The sequence below is a fragment of the Nerophis lumbriciformis genome, linkage group LG18 (genome assembly GCF_033978685.3).
Source record: "Nerophis lumbriciformis linkage group LG18, RoL_Nlum_v2.1, whole genome shotgun sequence".
NCBI classification, from domain to species: domain Eukaryota; kingdom Metazoa; phylum Chordata; class Actinopteri; order Syngnathiformes; family Syngnathidae; genus Nerophis; species Nerophis lumbriciformis.
The window spans coordinates 39,670,660-39,695,000 of record NC_084565.2 but is presented as its reverse complement, the minus strand read 5'-3'; the positions used below and the strand labels follow the sequence as shown (position 1 = coordinate 39,695,000).

The window sequence follows — 24,341 nt, the reverse complement described above, 5'->3', positions numbered from 1 at the left end:
AAATGTTAGGATGCTAACGTTGGATACTTTAACTTAATGTTAAGATGGTTTCTAATATCAAAAGCCATGATTTTTAGGTTTAAACCTATGCAATTTGTTAAAATGCTAATGCATAAAATGTTAGGATACTAACATTAAATACATTAACATACTGCTAAGATGGTGTCTAGTATCAGGCCATGATTTTCAGGTTCAAACAAATAAAATTAGCTAAAATGCTAATGCATAAAATGTTAGGATGCTAACATTAGATAATTTAACATAATGCTAACATGGTTTCTAGTATCAAGCCATGATTTTGGGGTTCAAACAAATACATTTTGCTAAAATGCTAATGCATAAAATGTTAGGATGCTAACTTTGGATACTTTAACTTAATGTTAAGATGTTTTCTAGTATCAAAAGCCATGATTTTTAGATGTAACCCTATAAAATTTGTTAAAATGCTAATGCATAAAATGTTAGGATGCTAACATTGGATAATTTAACATAATGCTAAGATATGTTTTTGTATCAAAAGCCATGATTTTGACGTTCAAACAAATAAAATTAGCTAAAATGCTAACGCATAAACTGTTAGGATGCTAACATTGAATAATTTAACATACTGCAAAGATGGTGTCTGGTATCTGGCCATGATTTTTAGGTTTAAACGAATAAAATGAGCTAAATGCTAACTCATAAAATGTTAGGATGCTAACATTAAATAATTTAACATAATGCTAAAATGATGTCTAGTTTTAAGCCATGATTTTTAGGTTTAAATGAAAAATAAAACATTTAAATATACTGCCAAGATGGTGTCTAGTATCAGGCTAGGATTTTTCGGTTTAAATAAATAAAATGAGCTAAAATGCTAACGCATAAAATGTTAGGATGCTAACAATAAATAATTTAACATAATGCTAAGATGGTTTCTAGTATCAAGCCATGATTTTTACGTTTAAATTAAAAATTTGAATATACTGCCAAGATGGTGTCTAGTATCAGGCTATGATTTTTAGGGTTAAATAAATAAAATGAGCTAAAATGCTAACGCATAAAATGTTAAGGATGCTAACGTTGGATACATTAACTTAATGTTAAGATGGTTTCTAGAATCAAAAGCCATGATTTTTAGGTTTAAACCTATGCAATTTGTTAAAATGCTAATGCATAAAATGTTAGGATACTAACATTAAATACATTAACATACTGCTAAGATGGTGTCTAGTATCAGACTATGATTTTCAGGTTAAAAAAAAATAAAATTAGCTAAAATGCTAATGCATAAAATGTTAGGATGCTAACAATAGATAATTTAACATAATGCTAACATGGTTTCTAGTATCAGGCCATAATTTTGGGGTTTAAACAAATACATTTTGCTAAAATGCTAATGCATAAAATGTTAGGATGCTAACTTTGGATACTTTAACTTAATGTTAAGATGTTTTCTAGTATCAAAAGTCATGATTTTTAGATGCAACCCTATAAAATTTGTTAAAATGCTAATGCATAAAATGTTAGGATGCTAACTTTGGATAATTTAACATAATGCTAAGATATGTTTTTGTATCAAAAGCCATGATTTTTAGGTTCAAACAAATAAAATTAGCTAAAATGCTAACGCATAAATTGTTAGTATGCTAACATTAAATAATTTAACATACTGCAAAGATGGTGTCTGGTATCTGGCCATGATTTTTAGGTTTAAACGAATAAAATGAGCTAAATGCTAACGCATAAAATGTTAGGATGCTAACATTAAATAATTTAACATAATGCTAAAATGATGTCTAGTTTTAAGCCATGATTTTTAGGTTTAAATTAAAAATAAAACATTTGAATATACTGCCAAGATGGCGTCTAGTATCAGGCTAGGATTTTTCGGTTTACATAAATAAAAGGAGCTAAAATGCTAACGCATAAAATGTTAGGATGCTAATATTTAATCATTCAACAAACTGCTAAGGTGGTTTCTAGTATCAAGCCATGATTTTTAGGTTTAAACAGATGAAAAAAAACTAGCATAAAACATTAGCATACTAATGTTAGCATGTTGACATTAATATAAGACAGTTTTCATAAGACTTTTATACTTTTATAAGACAGTTTGGCCCTCCATGGTAAACAAAGTCAAGTAGGGGCCCCACCTTGGCGTTGTCAAAGACAAACTCCCTGCGCAGGATTTTCTCCTTCTCCGTCTCCACCACGATGACCAGCTTGGCGTGCATCTTCTGGGACTTCACCAGCTGCCGGACTGTGGGAGGACCCCGGGAGGCAGAGTCAGTCACGTCAGCCAACTTGTAAAAGTTGGCGACTTGGTCCAGATCAGGTTAAAGAACAAAGCGCGGGCGGATAAAAAACAAAACGAGTCCTTACTTTTATCGTGTACAAAGTATTTGTCGTCAGGTCCGTCCTTTAACTTGGTGATGTGCAGCTTGCCGCCCTCGACGTCCACTTTCATGAACATCTTGGTGGAAATTCCAAGAGATTCTTGCTTGACCTTCCGTGTGAAAGAGGATGAAAATAAGGTGTGGCCGATGATCTCTATCACTGCAAAAAAAACCTGCAAAATTAGCTAAAATGCTAGCAAAAAAAAAAATTAGAATGCTGATGTTAGCATGCTAGCACCTGAACAGATCGGGTGAAATAGCTTTGTCGTCCAACCTCCGAGGACAAAGCTACGAACTATGGGAGACCGGGCTTTCTGCTTCGCCGCTCCCGGTCTGTGGAACGCTCTCCCTGACCACCTGAGGGCACCACAGACTGTGGATGCTTTTAAAAAAGGCTTAAAAACCATTCTTTTTAAAAAAGCCTTGTTTTAGATTTATGCGTGCTAGTTCTAGCTATTAGGCTGTTCTAGTTTTTTATTTTTTTATTATCTATTTATTTTTGAATACACTGTAGCACTTTGAGGTTGTTTGCTAAATTTAAAAAGCTTTTACAAATAAAATCCATTATTATTATTATTATTATTATCATTAAATAAGGCGGTCCTATTGTGTTCCTACGTCATGTCATGTGGATATTTGTATTTAGATTGGAGTCAAATAGCTAAAATGCTAACATGCTAATTGTTAGCATGTTAGCACCTAGCAATGTCGTGAATGTACTGAACATTAAAACATTTTTTAACACAACTATAATTAGACAAAAACACAGGTTGACGGTGTAACAATATCAACTAGAAAATTGAAGCTTGATTGAAGCTAAAAAGCTACCACAAATGCTAGCATGCTAATGTTAGCTTGTTACAATGGGAACAAGTAGCAAAATCCATGAATTTTAGGTTTAAATGGTCAAAACTAGCTCAAATGCTAGCATAAAACGTTAGCATGTCAATGTTAAAAATGATACCAATAAGTAGCATACTTGCAAGATGGTGCAAAAATCCATGATATTTAGGTTCAAATGAATATAATTACCTAAAATACTAGCATAACATGTTAGCATACTAAGTTAGTGTACTTTCAAGTTGACACCAAGTATCAAAATCAATGACTTTTAGGTTTAAATGAATACAAGTAGCTAAAATGCTCGGATATGTTAGCATACTAATGTTAGCATGTAAATAATGGATAATTTAACATACTTTTAAGACGGTGTCAAGTATCAAAATCTATGTTTTTTGGTTTAAATGAAAAAAAATGCTAAAATGCTAGGCTAAAATGTTAGCATGCTAATTTTATCACGCAAACATTGAATAATATAACATACTTTTAAGATGTGTCAAGTATCAAAATCAGTGATTTAAGGTTTAAATGATTAAAATGATCTAAAATGCTGGGATAAAATGTTAGCATGCTTGTAAGATGGTGTCGAAATCCGTTAGTTTTATGTTCAAATGAACATAATTAGCTAAAACACTGGCATGAAATGTTAGCATGCTAACGTTAGCATGACAACATCAGAAATGTAAGTATACTTCTAAGATTCTGTCAAGTGTCAAAATCTGTAATTTTTATAGTTCAAATGAATACAATTAGCAAAAAGGCTAAGCTAAAATGTTACCATGCTAATGTTATCACGTAAATATTGAATAATATAACATACTTTTAGGATGGTGTCAAGTATCAAAATCTGTCCTTTTTAGGTTTAAATGAATAAAATGATCCAAAATGCTGGGATAAAATGTTAGCATGCTTATAAGATGGTGTCGAGTGTCAAAAAACCGTTATTTTTAGGTTCAAATGAACATAATTAGCTAAAACACTGGCATGAAATGTTAGCATGCTAACGTTAGCATGACAACATCAGAAAAGTAAGTATACTTCTAAGATTCTGTCAAGTGTCAAAATCTGTAATTTTTATAGCTTAAATGAATAAAATTAGCGAAAAAGCTAGGCTAAAATGTTAGCATGCTAATGTTATCACGTAAATATTGAATGAAATAACATACTTTTAAGATGGTGTCAAGTATCAAAATCTGTCATTTTTAGGTTTAAATGAATACAATTAGCTAAAAGGCTAGGCCAAAACGTTAGCATGCTAATGTTAACACGCAAACATTGAATAAAATAACCAATTTTTAAGATGGTGTCAAGCATCAAAATAAGCAATCTTTAGGTTTAAATGAATAAAATGATCCAAAATGCTGGGATAAAATGTTAGCATGCTTATAAGATGGTGTCAAGTGTCAAAAATCCGTTATTTTTAAGTTCAAATGAACATAATTAGCTAAAACACTAGCATAAAATGTTAGCATGCTAACATTAGCATGACAACATCAGAAAAGTAAGTATACTTTTAAGATTCTGTCAAGTGTCAAAATCTGTAATTTTTATAATTAAAATGAATACAATTAGCAACAAGGCTAAGCTAAAATGTTAGCATGCTAATGTTATCACGTAAATATTGAATAATATAACATACTTTTAAGATGGTGTCAAGTATCAAAATCTGTCAATTTTAGGTTAAAATGAATAAAATTAGCTAAAAAGCTAGGCCAAAACGTTAGCATGCTAATGTTAACACGCAAACATTGAATAAAATAACCAATTTTTAAGATGGTGTCAAGCATCAAAATAAGCAATTTTTAGGTTTAAATGAATAAAATGATCCAAAATGCTGGGATAAAATGTTAGCATGCTTATAAGATGGTGTCAATTGTCAAAAATCCGTTATTTTTAGGTTCAAATGAACATAATTAGCTAAAACACTAGCATAAAATGCTAGCATGCTAACATTAGCATGACAACATCAGAAAAGTAAGTATACTTCTAAGATTCTGTCAAGTGTCAAAATCTGTAATTTTTATAGTTCAAATGAATAAAATTAGCAAAAAGGCTAAGCTAAAATGTTAGCATGCTTATAAGATGGTGTCGAGTGTCAAAATCCGTTAATTTTAGGTTCAAATTAACATAATTAGCTAAAACACTGGCATGAAATATTAGCATGCTAACGTTAGCATGACAACATCAGAAAAGTAAGTATACTTCTAAGATTCTGTCAAGTGTCAAAATCTGTAATTTTTATAGTTCAAATGAATAAAATTAGCAAATAGGCTAAGCTAAAATGTTAGCATGCTAATGTTATCACGTAAATATTGAATGAAATAACATACTTTTAAGATGGTGTCAAGTATCAAAATCTGTCCTTTTTAGGTTTAAATGAATAAAATTAGCTAAAAGGCTAGGACAAAACGTTAGCATGCTAATGTTAACACGCAAACATTGAATAAAATAACCCATTTTTAAGATGGTGTCAAGTATCAAAATCAGCAATTTTTAGGTTTAAATGAATAAAATGATCTAAAATGCTGGGATAAAATGTTAGCATGCTTATAAGATGGTGTCGAGTGTCAAAAATCCGTTATTTTTAGGTTCAAATGAACATAATTAGCTAAAACACTAGCATAAAATGTTAGCATGCTAACATTAGCATGACAACATCAGAAAAGTAAGTATACTTTTAAGATTCTGTCAAGTGTAAAAATCTGTATTTTTTATAGTTTAAATGAATAAAATTAGCGAAAAACCTAGGCTAAAATGTTAGCATTCTAATGTTTCCGCACAAATATTGAATAAAATAACATACTTTTAAGATGGTGTCAAGTATCAAAATCTGTCGTTTTTAGGTTTAAATGAATAAAATTAGCTAAAAGGCTAGGCCAAAACGTTAGCATGCTAATGCTATCACGCAAACATTGAATAAAATAACCAATTTTTAAGATGGTGTCAAGTATCAAAATCAGCAATTTTTAGGTTTAAATGAATAAAATGATCTAAAATGCTGGGATAAAATGTTAGCATGCTTGTAAGATGGTGTCGAGTGTCGAAATCCGTTATTTTAGGTTCAAATGAACATAATTAGCTAAAACACTAGCATAAAATGTTAGCATGCTAACAAGAGCATGACAACATCAGAAAAGTAAGTATACTTCTAAGATTCTGTCAAGTGTCAAAATCTGTAATTTTTATAGTTTAAATGAATAAAATTAGCGAAAAACCTAGGCTAAAATGTTAGCATTCTAATGTTTCCGCACAAATATTGAATAAAATAACATACTTTTAAGATGGTGTCAAGTATCAAAATCTGTCGTTTTTAGGTTTAAATGAATAAAATTAGCTAAAAGGCTAGGCCAAAACGTTAGCATGCTAATGCTATCACGCATACATTGAATAAAATAACCAAATTTTAAGATGGTGTCTAGTATCAAAATCAGCAATTTTTAGGTTTAAATAAATAAAATGCTGGGATAAAATGTTAGCATGCTTATAAGATGGTGTCGAGTGTCAAAAATCCGTTATTTTTAGGTTCAAATGAACATAATTAGCTAAAACACTGGCATGAAATATTAGCATGCAAACGTTAGCATGACAACATCAGAAAAGTAAGTATACTTCTAAGATTCTGTCAAGTGTCAAAATCTGTAATTTTTATAGTTTAAATGAATAAAATTAGCGAAAAAGCTAGGCTAAAATGTTAGCATTCTAATGTTATCACGCAAATATTGAATAAAATAACATACTTTTAAGATGGTGTCAAGTATCAAAATCTGTCCTTTTTAGGTTTAAATGAATAAAATTAGCTAAAAAGCTAGGCCAAAACGTTAGCATACTAATGCTAACACGCAAACATTGAATAAAATAACCAATTTTTAAGATGGTGTCAAGTATCAAAATCAGCCATTTTTAGGTTTAAATGAATAAAATGCTGGGATAAAATGTTAGCATGCTTATAAGATGGTGTCGAGTGTCAAAAATCCGTTATTTTTAGGTTCAAATGAACATAATTAGCTAAAACACTGGCATGAAATATTAGCATGCAAACGTTAGCATGACAACATCAGAAAAGTAAGTATACTTCTAAGATTCTGTCAAGTGTCAAAATCTGTAATTTTTATAGTTTAAATGAATAAAATTAGCGAAAAAGCTAGGCTAAAATGTTAGCATTCTAATGTTATCACGCAAATATTGAATAAAATAACATACTTTTAAGATGGTGTCAAGTATCAAAATCTGTCCTTTTTAGGTTTAAATGAATAAAATTAGCTAAAAAGCTAGGCCAAAACGTTAGCATACTAATGCTAACACGCAAACATTGAATAAAATAACCAATTTTTAAGATGGTGTCAAGTATCAAAATCAGCCATTTTTAGGTTTAAATGAATAAAATGCTGGGATAAAATGTTAGCATGCTTATAAGATGGTGTCGAGTGTCAAAAATCCGTTATTTTTAGGTTCAAATGAACATAATTAGCTAAAACACTAGCATGAAATGTTAGCATGCTAACATTAGCATGACAACATCAGAAAAGTAAGTATACTTCTAAGATTCTGTCAAGTGTCAAAATCTGTAATTTTTAAAGTTCAAATGAATACAATTAGCAAAAAGGCTAAGCTAAAATGTTAGCATGCTAATGTTATCACGTAAATATTGAATAGTATAACATACTTTTAAGATGATGTCAAGTATCAAAATCTGTCCTTTTTACGTTTAAATGAATAAAATTAGCTAAAAGGCTAGGCCAAAACGTTAGCATGCTAATGCTATCACGCATACATTGAATAAAATAACCAATTTTTAAGATGGTGTCAAGTATCAAAATCAGCAATTTTTAGGTTTAAATGAATAAAATGATCCAAAATGCTGGGATAAAATGTTAGCATGCTTATAAGATGGTGTCGAGTGTCGAAATCCGTTATTTTTAGGTTCAAATGAACATAATTAGCTAAAACACTAGCATAAAATGTTAGCATGCTAACATTAGCATGACAACATCAGAAAAGTAAGTATACTTCTAAGATTCTGTCAAGTGTCAAAATCTGTAATTTTTATAGTTCAAATGAATACAATTAGCAAAAAGGCTGAGCTAAAATGTTAGCATGCTAATGTTATCACGTAAATATTGAATAAAATAACATACTTTTAAGATGGTGTCAAGTATCAAAATCTGTCCTTTTTAGGTTTAAATGAATAAAATTAGCTAAAAGGCTAGGCCAAAACGTTAGCATGCTAATGCTATCACGCAAACATTTAATAAAATAACCAACTTTTAAGATGGTGTCAAGTATTAAAATCAGCAATTTTTAGGTTTAAATGAATAAAATGATCTAAAATGCTGGGATAAAATGTTAGCATGCTTATAAGATGGTGTCGAGTGTCGAAATCCGTTATTTTTAGGTTCAAATGAACATAATTAGCTAAAAAACTAGCATGAAATGTTAGCATGCTAACGTTAGCATGACAACATCAGAAAAGTAAGTATACTTCTAAGATTCTGTCAAGTGTCAAAATCTGTAATTTTTATAGTTCAAATGAATAAAATTAGCAAAAAGGCTAAGCTAAAATGTTAGCATGCTAATGTTATCACGTAAATATTGAATAAAATAACATACTTTTAAGATGGTGTCAAGTATCAAAATCTGTCCTTTTTAGATTTAAATGAATAAAATCAGCTAAAAGGCTAGGCCAAAACGTTAGCATGCTAATGTTAACACGCAAACATTGAATAAAATAACCAATTTTTAAGATGGTGTCAAGCATCAAAATCAGCAATTTTTAGGTTTAAATGAATAAAATGATCTAAAATGCTGGGATAAAATGTTAGCATGCTTATAAGATGGTGTCGAGTGTCGAAAATCCGTTATTTTTAGGTTCAAATGAACATAATTAGCTAAAACACTAGCATAAAATGTTAGCATGCTAACGTTAGCATGACAACATCAGAAAAGTAAGTATACTTCTAAGATTCTGTCAAGTGTCAAAATCTGTAATTTTTATAGTTTAAATGAATAAAATTAGCGAAAAAGCTAGGCTAAAATGTTAGCATGCTAATGTTATCACGCAAATATTAAATAAAATAACATACTTTTAAGATGGTGTCAAGTATCAAAATCTGTCCTTTTTAGGTTTAAATGAATAAAATTAGCTAAAAGGCTAGGCCAAAACGTTAGCATGCTAATGCTATCACGCATACATTGAATAAAATAACCAATTTTTAAGATGGTGTCAAGTATCAAAATCAGCAAGTTTTAGGTTTAAATGAATAAAATGATCTAAAATGCTGGGATAAAATGTTAGCATGCTTATAAGATGGTGTCGAGTGTCAAAGATCCGTTATTTTTAGGTTCAAATGAACATAATTAGCTAAAACACTAGCATAAAATGTTAGCATGCTAACAATAGCATGACAACATCAGAAAAGTAAGTATACTTCTAAGATTCTGTCAAGTGTCAAAATCTGTAATTTTTATAGTTTAAATGATGAAAATTAGCGAAAAAGCTAGGCTAAAATGTTAGCATGCTAATGTTATCACGCAAATATTGAATAAAATAACATACTTTTAAGATGGTGTCAAGTATCAAAATCTGTCCTTTTTAGGTTTAAATGAATAAAATTAGCTAAAAGGCTAGGCCAAAACGTTAGCATGCTAATGCTATCACGCATACATTGAATAAAATAACCAATTTTTAAGATGGTGTCAAGTATCAAAATCAGCAAGTTTTAGGTTTAAATGAATAAAATGATCTAAAATGCTGGGATAAAATGTTAGCATGCTTATAAGATGGTGTCGAGTGTCAAAGATCCGTTATTTTTAGGTTCAAATGAACATAATTAGCTAAAACACTAGCATAAAATGTTAGCATGCTAACAATAGCATGACAACATCAGAAAAGTAAGTATACTTCTAAGATTCTGTCAAGTGTCAAAATCTGTAATTTTTATAGTTTAAATGATGAAAATTAGCGAAAAAGCTAGGCTAAAATGTTAGCATGCTAATGTTATCACGCAAATATTGAATAAAATAACATACTTTTAAGATGGTGTCAAGTATCAAAATCTGTCCTTTTTAGGTTTAAATGAATAAAATTAGCTAAAAGGCTAGGCCAAAACATTAGCATGCTAATGTTAACACGCAAACATTGAATAAAATAACCAATTTTTAAGATGGTGTCAAGCATCAAAATAAGCAATTTTTAGGTTTAAATGAATAAAATTAGCTAAAAGGCTAGGCCAAAACGTTAGCATGCTAATGCTATCACGCAAACATTTAATAAAATAACCAACTTTTAAGATGGTGTCGAGTGTCAAAAATCCGTTATTTTTAGGTTCAAATGAACATAATTAGCTAAAACACTAGCATAAAATGTTAGCATGCTAACATTAGCATGACAACATCAGAAAAGTAAGTATACTTTTAAGATGGCGCCAAGTATCAAAATCTATGATTTTTTTTAAATATATTTAAATGAACAAAATTTGCTACAATGCTAGCTTAAAATGTTAGCATGGTAACATTGAATATTTCTAAGCCATGATTTTTAAGTTTAATCAAATAATAAGCTAGCATAAAACTTTAGCATACTAGCGTTAGCATGTTAACATGAGAACACCTCCAGTGCGAGAAACATACTTTGTTTGCCGCCACGGGGGACGTTAGCCGCAAGCTAGTACGCTAGCTAGCACGCTAGCACGTTAGCTAGCACGCTAGTACGCTAGCTAGCACGCTAGCGAGCACGCTAGTACGCTAGCTAGCACGCTAGTACGCTAGCTAGCACGCTAGTACGCTAGCTGGCACGCTAGCTAGCACGCTAGCTGGCACGCTAGCTAGCACGCTAGCTGGCACGCTAGTACGCTAGCTAGCACGCTAGTACGCTAGCTAGCACGCTAAATATCACGCTAGCTAGCACGCTAGTACGCTAGCTAGCACGCTAGTACGCTAGCTAGCACGCTAGTAAGCTAGCTAACACGCTAGTACGCTATAGCTAGTACGCTAGCTAGCACGCTAGTACACTAGCGAGCACGCTAGCGAGCACGCTAGTACGCTAGCTAGCCCGCTAGCTAGCACGCTAGTACGCTAGCTAGCATGCTAGTACGCTAGCTGGCACGCTAGCTAGCACGCTAGTACGCTAGCTAGCACGCTAGTACGCTAGCTAGCACGCTAGTAAGCTAGCTAACACGCTAGTACGCTATAGCTAGTACGCTACCTAGCACGCTAGTACACTAGCGAGCACGCTAGCGAGCACGCTAGTACGCTAGCTAGCCCGCTAGCTAGCACGCTAGTACGCTAGCTAGCACGCTAGCACGCTAGTACGCTAGCTAGCACGCTAGCTAGCACGCTAGTACACTAGCTAGCACGCTAGTACGCTAACTAGCACGCTAGCTGGCACGCTAGTACGCTAGCTGGCATGCTAGTACGCTAGTTAGCACGCTAGTACGCTAGCTAGCACGCTAGCACGCTAGCTAGCACGCTAGTACGCTAGCTGGCACGCTAGTGCTAGCTAGCACGCTAGTGCTAGCTAGCACGCTAGTACGCTAGTTAGCACGCTAGTACTCTAGCTAGCACACTAGCTAGCACGCTAGTACGCTAGCTAGCACGCTAGCTAGCACACTAGCTAGCACGCTAGTACGCTAGCTAGCACGCTAGCTAGCACGCTAGTACGCTAGCTAGCACGCTAGCTGGCACGCTAGTACGCTAGTTAGCACGCTAGTACGCTAGCTAGCACGCTAGTACGCTAGCTAGCACACTAGCTAGCACGCTAGTATGCTAGCTAGTACGCTAGCTAGCACACTAGTACGCTAGCTAGCACGCTAGCTGGCACGCTAGTACGCTAGCTAGCACGCTAGTACGCTAGCTAGCACGCTAGCTAGCACGCCAGTACGCTAGCTGGCACGCCAGTACGCTAGCTAGCACACTAGCTAGCACGCTAGCACGCTAGCTAGCACGCTAGCTAGCACACTAGCTAGCACGCTAGTACACTAGCTAGCACGCTAGCTAGCACGCTAGTACGCTAGCTAGCACGCTAGCTGGCACGCTAGTACGCTAGCTAGCACGCTAGTACGCTAGTTAGCACGCTAGTACGCTAGCTAGCACGCTAGTATGCTAGTATGCTAGCTAGTACGCTAGCTAGCACACTAGTACGCTAGCTAGCACGCTAGCTGGCACGCTAGTACGCTAGCTAGCACGCTAGTACGCTAGCTAGCACGCCAGTACGCTAGCTAGCACGCCAGTACGCTAGCTAGCACGCCAGTACGCTAGCTAGCACGCCAGTACGCTAGCTAGCTCGCCAGTACGCTAGCTAGCACGCCAGTACGCTAGCTAGCACGCTAGTACGCTAGCTAGCACGCTAGTACGCTAGCTAGCACGCTAGTACGCTAGCTAGCACGCTAGCTAGCACGCTAGTACGCTAGCTAGCACGCTAGTACGCTAGCTAGCACGCTAGTACGCTAGCTAGCACGCTAGCTAGCACGCTAGTACGCTAGCTAGCACGCTAGTACGCTAGCTAGCACGCTAACTAGCTCGCTAGTACGCTAGCTAGCACGCTAGTACGCTAGCTAGCACGCTAGCTGGCACGCTAGTACGCTAGTTAGCACGCTAGTACGCTAGCTAGCACGCTAGTACGCTAGCTAGTACGCTAGCTAGCACGCTAGTACGCTAGCTAGTACGCTAGCTAGCACACTAGTACGCTAGCTAGCACGCTAGCTGGCACGCTAGTACGCTAGCTAGCACGCTAGTACGCTAGCTAGCACGCTAGCTAGCACGCCAGTACGCTAGCTGGCACGCCAGTACGCTAGCTAGCACACTAGCTAGCACGCTAGCACGCTAGCTAGCACGCTAGCTAGCACACTAGCTAGCACGCTAGTACACTAGCTAGCACGCTAGCTAGCACGCTAGTACGCTAGCTAGCACGCTAGCTAGCACGCTAGTACGCTAGCTAGCACGCCAGTACGCACGCTAGTACGCTAGCTAGCACGCTAGCTAGCATGCTAGTACGCTAGCTAGCACGCTAGTACGCTAGTTAGCACGCTAGTACTCTAGCTAGCACACTAGCTAGCACGCTAGTACGCTAGCTAGCACGCTAGCTAGCACACTAGCTAGCACGCTAGTACGCTAGCTAGCACACTAGCTAGCACTCTAGTACGCTAGCTAGCACTTTAGTACGCTAGCTAGCACGCTAGTACGCTAGCTAGCACGCTAGTACGCTAGCTAGCACGCTAGCTAGCACGCCAGTACGCTAGCTAGCACGCCAGTACGCACGCTAGTAAGCTAGCTAGCACGCTAGCTAGCACGCTAGTACGCTAGCTAGCACGCTAGTACGCTAGTACGCTAGCTAGCACACTAGCTAGCACTCTAGTACCCTAGCTAGCACGCTAGTACGCTAGCTAGCACGCTAGTACGCTAGTACGCTAGCTAGCACACTAGCTAGCACTCTAGTACGCTAGCTAGCACGCTAGTACGCTAGCTAGCTCGCTAGTACGCTAGCTAGCACGCTAGTACGCTAGCTAGCTCGCTAGTACGCTAGCTAGCACGCTAGTACGCTAGCACGCTAGTACGCTAGCTAGCATTGAGGACCTACCTCAAAGACAACAGGCGGGATAAGTGACTTTCTGTGGCCTCCCTCGTAGCTCACGGAGTCAAAGACAGCGTTTTTGGCCTGAAAGAACAGAAGTGGTCCATGGACTAAGACCCTGGTGAGATTCCACCCCAGACTGGGAAGGACGTACCTTCTCCTCCAGGGAGTAGAGGACTTTGTTGAGATGTTCCAGCCTGAGGGACACAGACTGGCCGCAATCTGCCGGAATCTGGAAAGGAAAAAAAAAAAGACCAAAGTTTTCCTTCTGGAAGGAAACAGGAATCATCAGATCCGACGTGCCCCAGTACTTGTCTCGGAGGCGGTCCCGTCCCTGGCCAGGGTTGCTGGTCCAACGCTCTCCGGCAAACCTCCAGGGCTGGCAGGACGCGGGAAATTTCACTAACCTCGGCAAAAAAAAGGAGGAAGACGTCTCATTACCCCCTGCGACACGTGCTAAAACTGTTAGCGTACCCGTTCAGATTCTTGCATATGGCCGTGGTCAGCTTCTTGAGACCAGGGAGGCTGTGGTTCCCGTTCTGTACTTGCTCAGCGTCCAGACAAACCGAGGTCCTGAAGTAGTCCAGAATCAGCGCTTGTTGCTCCTCTGCTATCCTGGAAATTTGGAAAGGTATCACACATAACCCTGTCAGTATAATAGCAAAAATATACCATACTTTAGCTCAAATGTAACGTTAGCATGCTAACATGGGAAACATTAGCATACTTGCAAGATGGGGCCAAACAACAAAATCCAGGATTTATAGGTTTATATCGAGAAAATTAGCTAAATGCTAGCGTAAAACATTAACATGTTAAAATGCGAACAGGTAGCATACCGATCAAAATCCATTATTTTTAGGATTAAACGTACAAAATGCACTACATTGAACTGTATTGTTAGCATGCCAACATTAGCATACTTGCAAGATGGCGCCAACCGACAAAATCCAGGATTTTTAGATCTATATCAAGAAAATTAGCTAAATGCTAGCAAAAAACATTAACATGTTAAAACGCGAACAGGTAGCATAGCGACTAAAATCCATTATTTTTAGCATTAAACGTACAAAATTCACTACATTCAGCTATTTTGTTAGCATGCCAAAATGGCAAACATTAGCATACTTGCAAGATGGCGCCAACCAACAAAATCCAGAATTTATAGGTTTATATCGAGAAAATTAGCTAAATGCTAGCGTAAAACATTAACATGTTAAAATGCGAACAGGTAGCATACCGATCAAAATCCATTATTTTTAGGATTAAACGTACAAAATCCAGGATTTATAGATCTATATCAAGAAAATTAGCTAAATGCTAGCAAAAAACATTAACACGTTAAAATGCGAACAGGTAGCATACCGATCAAAATCCATTATTTTTTAGGATTAAACGTACAAAATCCAGGATTTATAGATCTATATCAAGAAAATTAGCTAAATGCTAGCAAAAAACATTAACACGTTAAAATGCGAACAGGTAGCATACCGATCAAAATCCATTATTTTTTAGGATTAAACGTACAAAATCCAGGATTTATAGATCTATATCAAGAAAATTAGCTAAATGCTAGCAAAAAACATTAACACGTTAAAATACGAACAGGTAGCATACCGATCAAAATCCATTATTTTTAGGATTAAACGTACAAAATGCGCTACATTGAACTATATTGTTAGCATGCCACAATGGCAAACATTAGCATACTTGCAAGATGGCGCCAACCGACAAAAGCCACGATTTATATCAAGAAAATTAGCTAAATGCTAGCGTAAAACATTAACATGTTAAAACGCGAACAGGTAGCATACCGATCAAAATCCTTTATTTTTAGGATTAAACGTACAAAATGCACTACATTGAACTGTATTGTTAGCATGCCAACATTAGCATACTTGCAAGATGGCGCCAACCGACAAAATCCAGGATTTATAGATCTATATCAAGAAAATTAGCTAAATGCTAGCAAAAAATATTAACATGTTAAAACGCGAACAGGTAGCATAGCGACTAAAATCCATTATTTTTAGCATTAAACGTACAAAATTCACTACATTCAGCTATTTTGTTAGCATGCCAAAATGGCAAACATTAGCATACTTGCAAGATGGCGCCAACCAACAAAATCCAGAATTTATAGGTTTATATCGAGAAAATTAGCTAAATGCTAGCGTAAAACATTAACATGTTAAAATGCGAACAGGTAGCATACCGATCAAAATCCATTATTTTTAGGATTAAACGTACAAAATCCAGGATTTATAGATCTATATCAAGAAAATTAGCTAAATGCTAGCAAAAAACATTAACACGTTAAAATGCGAACAGGTAGCATACCGATCAAAATCCATTATTTTTTAGGATTAAACGTACAAAATCCAGGATTTATAGATCTATATCAAGAAAATTAGCTAAATGCTAGCAAAAAACATTAACACGTTAAAATACGAACAGGTAGCATACCGATCAAAATCCATTATTTTTAGGATTAAACGTACAAAATGCGCTACATTGAACTGTATTGTTAGCATGCCAAAATGGCAAACATTAGCATACTTGCAAGATGGCGCCAACCGACAAAAGCCACGATTTATATCAAGAAAATTAGCTAAATGCTAGCGTAAAACATTAACATGTTAAAACGCGAACAGGTAGCATAAAGATTAAAATCCATTATTTTTAGGATTAAACGTACAAAATTCACTACATTCAGCTATTTTGTTAGCATGCCAACATGGCAAACATTAGCATACTTGCAAGATGGCGCCAACCAACAAAATCCAGAATTTTTAGGTTTATATCGAGAAAATTAGCTAAATGCTAGCACAAAACATTAACGTGTTAAAATGCGAACAGGTAGCATACCGATCAAAATCCATTATTTTTAGGATTAAACGTAAAAAATCCAGGATTTATAGATCTATATCAAGAAAATTAGCTAAATGCTAGCAAAAAACATTAACACGTTAAAATGCGAACAGGTAGCATACCGATCAAAATCCATTATTTTTAGGATTAAACGGACAAAATGCGCTACATTGAACTATATTGTTAGCATGCCAAAATGTCAAACATTAGCATACTTGCAAGATGGCGCCAACCGACAAAAGCCACGATTTATATCAAGAAAATTAGCTAAATGCTAGCAAAAAACATTAACATGTTAAAACGCGAACAGGTACCATACCGATTAAAATCCATTATTTTTAGCATTAAACGTACAAAATTCACTACATTCAGCTATTTTGTTAGCATGCCAACATGAAAAACATTAGCATACTTGCAAGATGGCGCCAACCAACAAAATCCAGAATTTTTAGGTTCATATCGAGAAAATTAGCTAAATGCTAGCGTAAAACATTAACATGTTAAAATGCGAACAGGTAGCATACCGATCAAAATCCATTATTTTTAGGATTAAACGTACAAAATCCAGGCGTTATAGATCTATATCAAGAAAATTAGCTAAATGCTAGCAAAAAACATTAACACGTTAAAATACGAACAGGTAGCATACCCATCAAAATCCATTATTTTTAGGATTAAACGTACAAAATGCGCTACATTGAACTGTATTGTTAGCATGCCAAAATGGCAAACATTAGCATACTTGCAAGATGGCGCCAACCGACAAAAGCCACGATTTATATCAAGAAAATTAGCTAAATGCTAGCGTAAAACATTAACATGTTAAAACGCGAACAGGTAGCATAAAGATTAAAATCCATTATTTTTAGGATTAAACGTACAAAATTCACTACATTCAGCTATTTTGTTAGCATGCCAACATGGCAAACATTAGCATACTTGCAAGATGGCGCCAACCAACAAAATCCAGAATTTTTAGGTTTATATCGAGAAAATTAGCTAAATGCTAGCACAAAACATTAACGTGTTAAAATGCGAACAGGTAGCATACCGATCAAAATCCATTATTTTTAGGATTAAACGTAAAAAATCCAGGATTTATAGATCTATATCAAGAAAATTAGCTAAATGCTAGCAAAAAACATTAACACGTTAAAATGCGAACAGGTAGCATACCGATCAAAATCCATTATTTTTAGGATTAAACGGACAAAATGCGCTACATTGAACTATATTGTTAGCATGCCAAAATGTCAAACATTAGCATACTTGCAAGATGGCGCCAACCGACAAAAGCCACGATTTATATCAAGAAAATTAGCTAAATGCTAGCAAAAAACATTAACATGTTAAAACGCGAACAGGTACCATACCGATTAAAATCCATTATTTTTAGCATTAAACGTACAAAATTCACTACATTCAGCTATTTTGTTAGCATGCCAACATGAAAAACATTAGCATACTTGCAAGATGGCGCCAACCAACAAAATCCAGAATTTTTAGGTTCATATCGAGAAAATTAGCTAAATGCTAGCGTAAAACATTAACATGTTAAAATGCGAACAGGTAGCATACCGATCAAAATCCATTATTTTTAGGATTAAACGTACAAAATCCAGGCGTTATAGATCTATATCAAGAAAATTAGCTAAATGCTAGCAAAAAACATTAACACGTTAAAATACGAACAGGTAGCATACCCATCAAAATCCATTATTTTTAGGATTAAACGTACAAAATGCGCTACATTGAACTGTATTGTTAGCATGCCAAAATGGCAAACATTAGCATACTTGCAAGATGGCGCCAACCGACAAAAGCCACGATTTATATCAAGAAAATTAGCTAAATGCTAGCGTAAAACATTAACATGTTAAAACGCGAACAGGTAGCATAAAGATTAAAATCCATTATTTTTAGGATTAAACGTACAAAATTCACTACATTCAGCTATTTTGTTAGCATGCCAACATGGCAAACATTAGCATACTTGCAAGATGGCGCCAACCAACAAAATCCAGAATTTTTAGGTTTATATCGAGAAAATTAGCTAATGCTAGCATAAAACATTAACATGTTAAAATGCGAACAGGTAACATACCGATCAAAATCCATTATTTTTAGGATTAAACGTACAAAATCCAGTATTTATAGATCTATATCAAGAAAATTAGCTAAATGCTAGCAAAAAACATTAACACGTTAAAATGTGAACAGGTAGCATACCGATCAAAATCCATTATTTTTAGGATTAAACGTACAAAATCCAGGATTTATAGATCTATATCAAGAAAATTAGCTAAATGCTAGCATAAAACATTAACACGTTAAAATGCGAACAGGTAGCATACCGATCAAAATCCATTATTTTTAGGATTAAACGTACAAAATGCGCTACATTGAACTATATTGTTAGCATGCCAAAATGGCAAACATTAGCATACTTGCAAGATGGCGCCAACCGACAAAAGCCACGATTTATATCAAGAAAATTAGCTAAATGCTCGCGTAAAACATTAACATGTTAAAACGCGAACATGTAGCATAAAGATTCAAATCCATTATTTTTAGGATTAAACGTACAAAATGCACTACATTGAACTGTATTGTTAGCATGCCAACATTAGCATACTTGCAAGATGGCGCCAACCGACAAAATCCAGGATTTATAGATCTTTATCAAGAAAATTAGCTAAATGCTAGCAAAAAACATTAACATGTTAAAACGCGAACAGGTAGCATACCGATCAAAATCCATTATTTTTAGCATTAAACGTACAAAATTCACTACATTCAGCTATTTTGTTAGCATGCTAACATGGCAAACATTAGCATACTTGCAAGATGGCGCCAACCAACAAAATCCAGAATTTTTAGGTTTATATCGAGAAAATTAGCTAAATGCTAGCATAAAACATTAACGTGTTAAAATGCGAATAGGTAGCATATCGATCAAAATCCATTATTTTTAGGATTAAACGTACAAAATGTGCTACATTGAACTGTATTGTTAGCATGCCAACATAAAATGTTAGCATGCTAACATGGGAAACATTAGCATACTCGCAAGATGGCGCTAACCAACAAAATCCAGGATTTATAGGTTCATATCAAGAAAATTAGCTAGATGCTAGCATAAAACATAAGCATGCTAACATGGGAAACATTAGCATACTTGCAAGATGGCGCCAACCAACAAAATCCAGAATTTATAGGTTTATATCGAGAAAATTAGCTAAATGCTAGCATAAAACACTAACGTGTTAAAATGCGAACAGGTAGCATACCGATCAAAATCCATTATTTTTAGGATTAAACGTACAAAATCCAGGATTTATAGATCTATATCAAGAAAATTAGCTAAATACTAGCATAAAACATTAACATGTTAAAATGCGAACAGGTAGCATACCGATCAAAATCCATTATTTTTAAGATACGTAACAAACGTACAAAATGTGCTACATTGAACTATATTGTTAGCATGCCAAAATGGCAAACATTAGCATACTTGCAAGATGGCGCCAACCGACAAAAGCCACGATTTATATCAAGAAAATTAGCTAAATGCTAGCGTAAAACATTAACATGTTAAAACGCGAACAGGTAGCATACCGATCAAAATCCATTAGTTTTAGGATTAAACGTACAAAATCCAGGATTTATAGATCTATATCAAGAAAATTAGCTAAATGCTAGCAAAAAAACATTAACACGTTAAAATGCGAACAGGTAGCATACCGATCAAAATCCATTATTTTTAGGATTAAACGTACAAAATGCGCTACATTGAACTATATTGTTAGCATGCCAAAATGGCAAACATTAGCATACTTGCAAGATGGCGCCAACCAACAAAATCCAGAATTTTTTGGTTTATATCGAGAAAATTAGCTAAATGCTAGCATAAAACATTAACGTGTTAAAATACGAACAGGTAGCATACTGATCAAAATCCATTATTTTTAGGATTAAACGGACAAAATCCAGGATTTATAGATCTATAACAAAAAAATTAACTAAATGCTAGCATAAAACATAAGCATGCTAACATGGGAAACATTAGCATACTTGCAATATGGCGCCAACCAACAAAATCCAGAATTTTTAGGTTTATATCGAGAAAATTAGCTAAATGCTAGCATAAAACATTAACGTGTTAAAATGCGAACAGGTAGCATACCGATCAAAATCCATTATTTTTAGGATTAAACGTACAAAATGCGCTACATTGAACTGTATTGTTTGCATGCCAACATAAAATGTTAGCATGCTAACATGGGAAACATTAGCATACATGCAAGATGGCGCCAACCAACAAAATCCAGGATTTATATCAAGAAAATTAGCAAAATGCTAGCGTAAAACAATAACATGTTAAAACGCGAACAGGTAGCATACCGATTAAAATCCATTATTTTTAGGATTAAACGTACAAAATGCGCTACATTGAACTATATTGTTAGCATGCCAACATTAGCATACTTGCAAGATGGCGCCAACCGACAAAATCCAGGATTTATAGCTCTATATCAAGAAAATTAGCTAAATGCTAGCAAAAAACATTAACATGTTAAAACGCGAACAGGTAGCATACCTATTAAAATCCATTATTTTTAGCATTAAACGTACAAAATTCACTACATTCAGCTATTTTGTTAGCATGCCAACATGGCAAACATTAGCACACTTGCAAGATGGCGCCAACCAACAAAATCCAGAATTTTTAGGTTTATATCGAGAAAATTAGCTAAATGCTAGCATAAAACATTAACATGTTAAAATGCGAACAGGTAGCATACCGATCAAAATCTATTATTTTTAGGATTAAACGTACAAAATTTGCTACATTGAACTATATTGTTAGCATGCCAAAATGGCAAACATTAGCATACTTGCAAGATGGCGCCAACCGACAAAAGCCACGATTTATATCAAGAAAATTAGCTAAATGCTAGCGTAAAACATTAACGTGTTAAAATGCGAACAGGTAGCATACCGATCAAAATCCATTATTTTTAGGATTAAACGTACAAAATGCGCTACATTGAACTGTATTGTTTGCATGCCAACATAAAATGTTAGCATGCTAACATGGGAAACATTAGCATACATGCAAGATGGCGCCAACCAACAAAATCCAGGATTTATATCAAGAAAATTAGCAAAATGCTAGCGTAAAACATTAACATGTTAAAACGCGAACAGGTAGCATACCGATTAAAATCCATTATTTTTAGGATTAAACGTACAAAATGCGCTACATTGAACTATATTGTTAGCATGCCAACATTAGCATACTTGCAAGATGGCGCCAACCGACAAAATCCAGGATTTATAGATCTATATCAAGAAAATTAGCTAAATGCTAGCAAAAAACATTAACATGTTAAAACGCGAACAGGTAGCATACCTATTAAAATCCATTATTTTTAGCATTAAACGTACAAAATTCACTACATTCAGCTATTTTGTTAGCATGCCAACATGGCAAACATTAGCACACTTGCAAGATGGCGCCAACCAACAAAATCCAGAATTTTTAGGTTTATATCGAGAAAATTAGCTAAATGCTAGCGTAAAACATTAACGTGTTAAAATGCGAACAGGTAGCATACCGATCAAAATCCATTATTTTTAGGATTAAACGGACAAAATGCACTACATTGAACTATATTGTTAGCATGCCAAAATGGCAAACATTAGCATACTTGCAAGATGGCGCCAACCGACAAAAGCCACGATTTATATCAAGAAAATTAGCTAAATGCTAGCGTAAAACAATAACATGTTAAAACGCGAACAGGTAGCATACCGATCAAAATCCATTATTTTTAGGATTAAACGTACAAAATGCACTACATTGAACTGTATTGTTAGCATGCCAACATTAGCATACTTGCAAGATGGCGCCAACCGACAAAATCCAGGATTTATAGATCTATATCAAGAAAATTAGCTAAATGCTAGCGTAAAACATTAACATGTTAAAACGCGAACAGGTAGCATACCGATTAAAATCCATTATTTTTAGCATTAAACGTACAAAATTCACTACATTCAGCTATTTTGTTAGCATGCCAACATGGCAAACATTAGCATACTTGCAAGATGGCGCCAACCAACAAAATCCAGAATTTTTAGGTTTATATCGAGAAAATTAGCTAAATGCTAGCATAAAACATTAACGTGTTAAAATGCGAACAGGTAGCATACCGATCAAAATTCATTATTTTTAGGATTAAACGTACAAAATTCGCTACATTGAACTATATTGTTAGCATGCCAACATGGCAAACATTAGCATACTTGCAAGATGGCGCCAACCGACAAAATCCAGGATTTATAGATCTATATCAAGAAAATTAGCTAAATGCTAGCAAAAAACATTAACGTGTTAAAACGCGAACAGGTAGCATACCGATTAAAATCCATTATTTTTTAGCATTAAACGTACAAAATTCACTACATTCAGCTATTTTGTTAGCATGCAAACATTAGCATACTTGCAAGATGGCGCCAACCAACAAAATCCAGAATTTTTAGGTTTATATCGAGAAAATTAGCTAAATGCTAGCGTAAAACATTAACATGTTAAAATGCGAACAGGTAGCATACCGATCAAAATCCGTTATTTTTAGGATTAAACGCACAAAATCCAGGATTTATAGATCTATATCAAGAAAATTAGCTAAATGCTAGCAAAAAACGTTAACACGTTAAAATGTGAACAGGTAGCATACCGATCAAAATCCATTATTTTTAGGATTAAACGTACAAAATTCGCTACATTGAACTATATTGTTAGCATGCCAAAATGGCAAACATTAGCATACTTGCAAGATGGCGCCAACCAACAAAAGCCACGATTTATATCAAGAAAATTAGCTAAATGCTCGCGTAAAACATTAACATGCTAAAACGCGAACAGGTAGCATAAAGATTAAAATCCATTATTTTTAGGATTAAACGTACAAAATGCACTACATTGAACTGTATTGTTAGCATGCCAACGTTAGCATACTTGCAAGATGGCGCCAACCGACAAAATCCAGGATTTATAGATCTATATCAAGAAAATTAGCTAAATGCTAGCAAAAAACATTAACATGTTAAAACGCGAACAGGTAGCATACCGATTAAAATCCATTATTGTTAGCATTAAACGTACAAAATTCACTACATTCAGCTATTTTGTTAGCATGCCAACATGGCAAACATTAGCATACTTGCAAGATGGCGCCAACCAACAAAATCCAGAATTTTTAGGTTTATATCGAGAAAATTAGCTAAATGCTAGCATAAAACACTAACGTGTTAAAATGCGAACAGGTAGCATACCGATCAAAATCCATTATTTTTAGGATTAAACGTACAAAATCCAGGATTTATAGATCTATATCAAGAAAATTAGCTAAATACTAGCATAAAACATTAACATGTTAAAATGCGAACAGGTAGCATACCGATCAAAATCCATTATTTTTAAGATACGTAACAAACGTACAAAATGCGCTACATTGAACTATATTGTTAGCATGCCAAAATGGCAAACATTAGCATACTTGCAAGATGGCGCCAACCGACAAAAGCCACGATTTATATCAAGAAAATTAGCTAAATGCTAGCGTAAAACATTAACATGTTAAAACGCGAACAGGTAGCATACCGATCAAAATCCATTA

The 24,341-nt window shown here is 34.9% G+C and overlaps 1 protein-coding gene across 3 annotated transcripts in view; it reads right to left on the bottom strand.

The window, feature by feature from the left end:
• inpp5d (inositol polyphosphate-5-phosphatase D) overlaps nt 1-24,341 on the bottom strand; it is a 92,804-nt gene that overhangs the window by 52,616 nt on the left and 15,847 nt on the right. For 2 of the 3 annotated variants that reach the window (XM_072915129.1, XM_061978384.2), the window contains exons 5-10: nt 14,257-14,397; nt 14,094-14,184; nt 13,937-14,014; nt 13,789-13,866; nt 2,365-2,488; nt 2,136-2,242 (exon numbers count right to left, since the gene is read on the bottom strand). In XM_072915129.1, coding sequence (XP_072771230.1) covers nt 2,136-2,242; nt 2,365-2,488; nt 13,789-13,866; nt 13,937-14,014; nt 14,094-14,184; nt 14,257-14,397 — 619 coding nt within the window. Of the gene's footprint in view, nt 1-2,135; nt 2,243-2,364; nt 2,489-13,788; nt 13,867-13,936; nt 14,015-14,093; nt 14,190-14,256; nt 14,398-24,341 lie in introns of all 3 variants that reach the window. The other variant, XM_061978385.2, reaches the window with a different exon arrangement.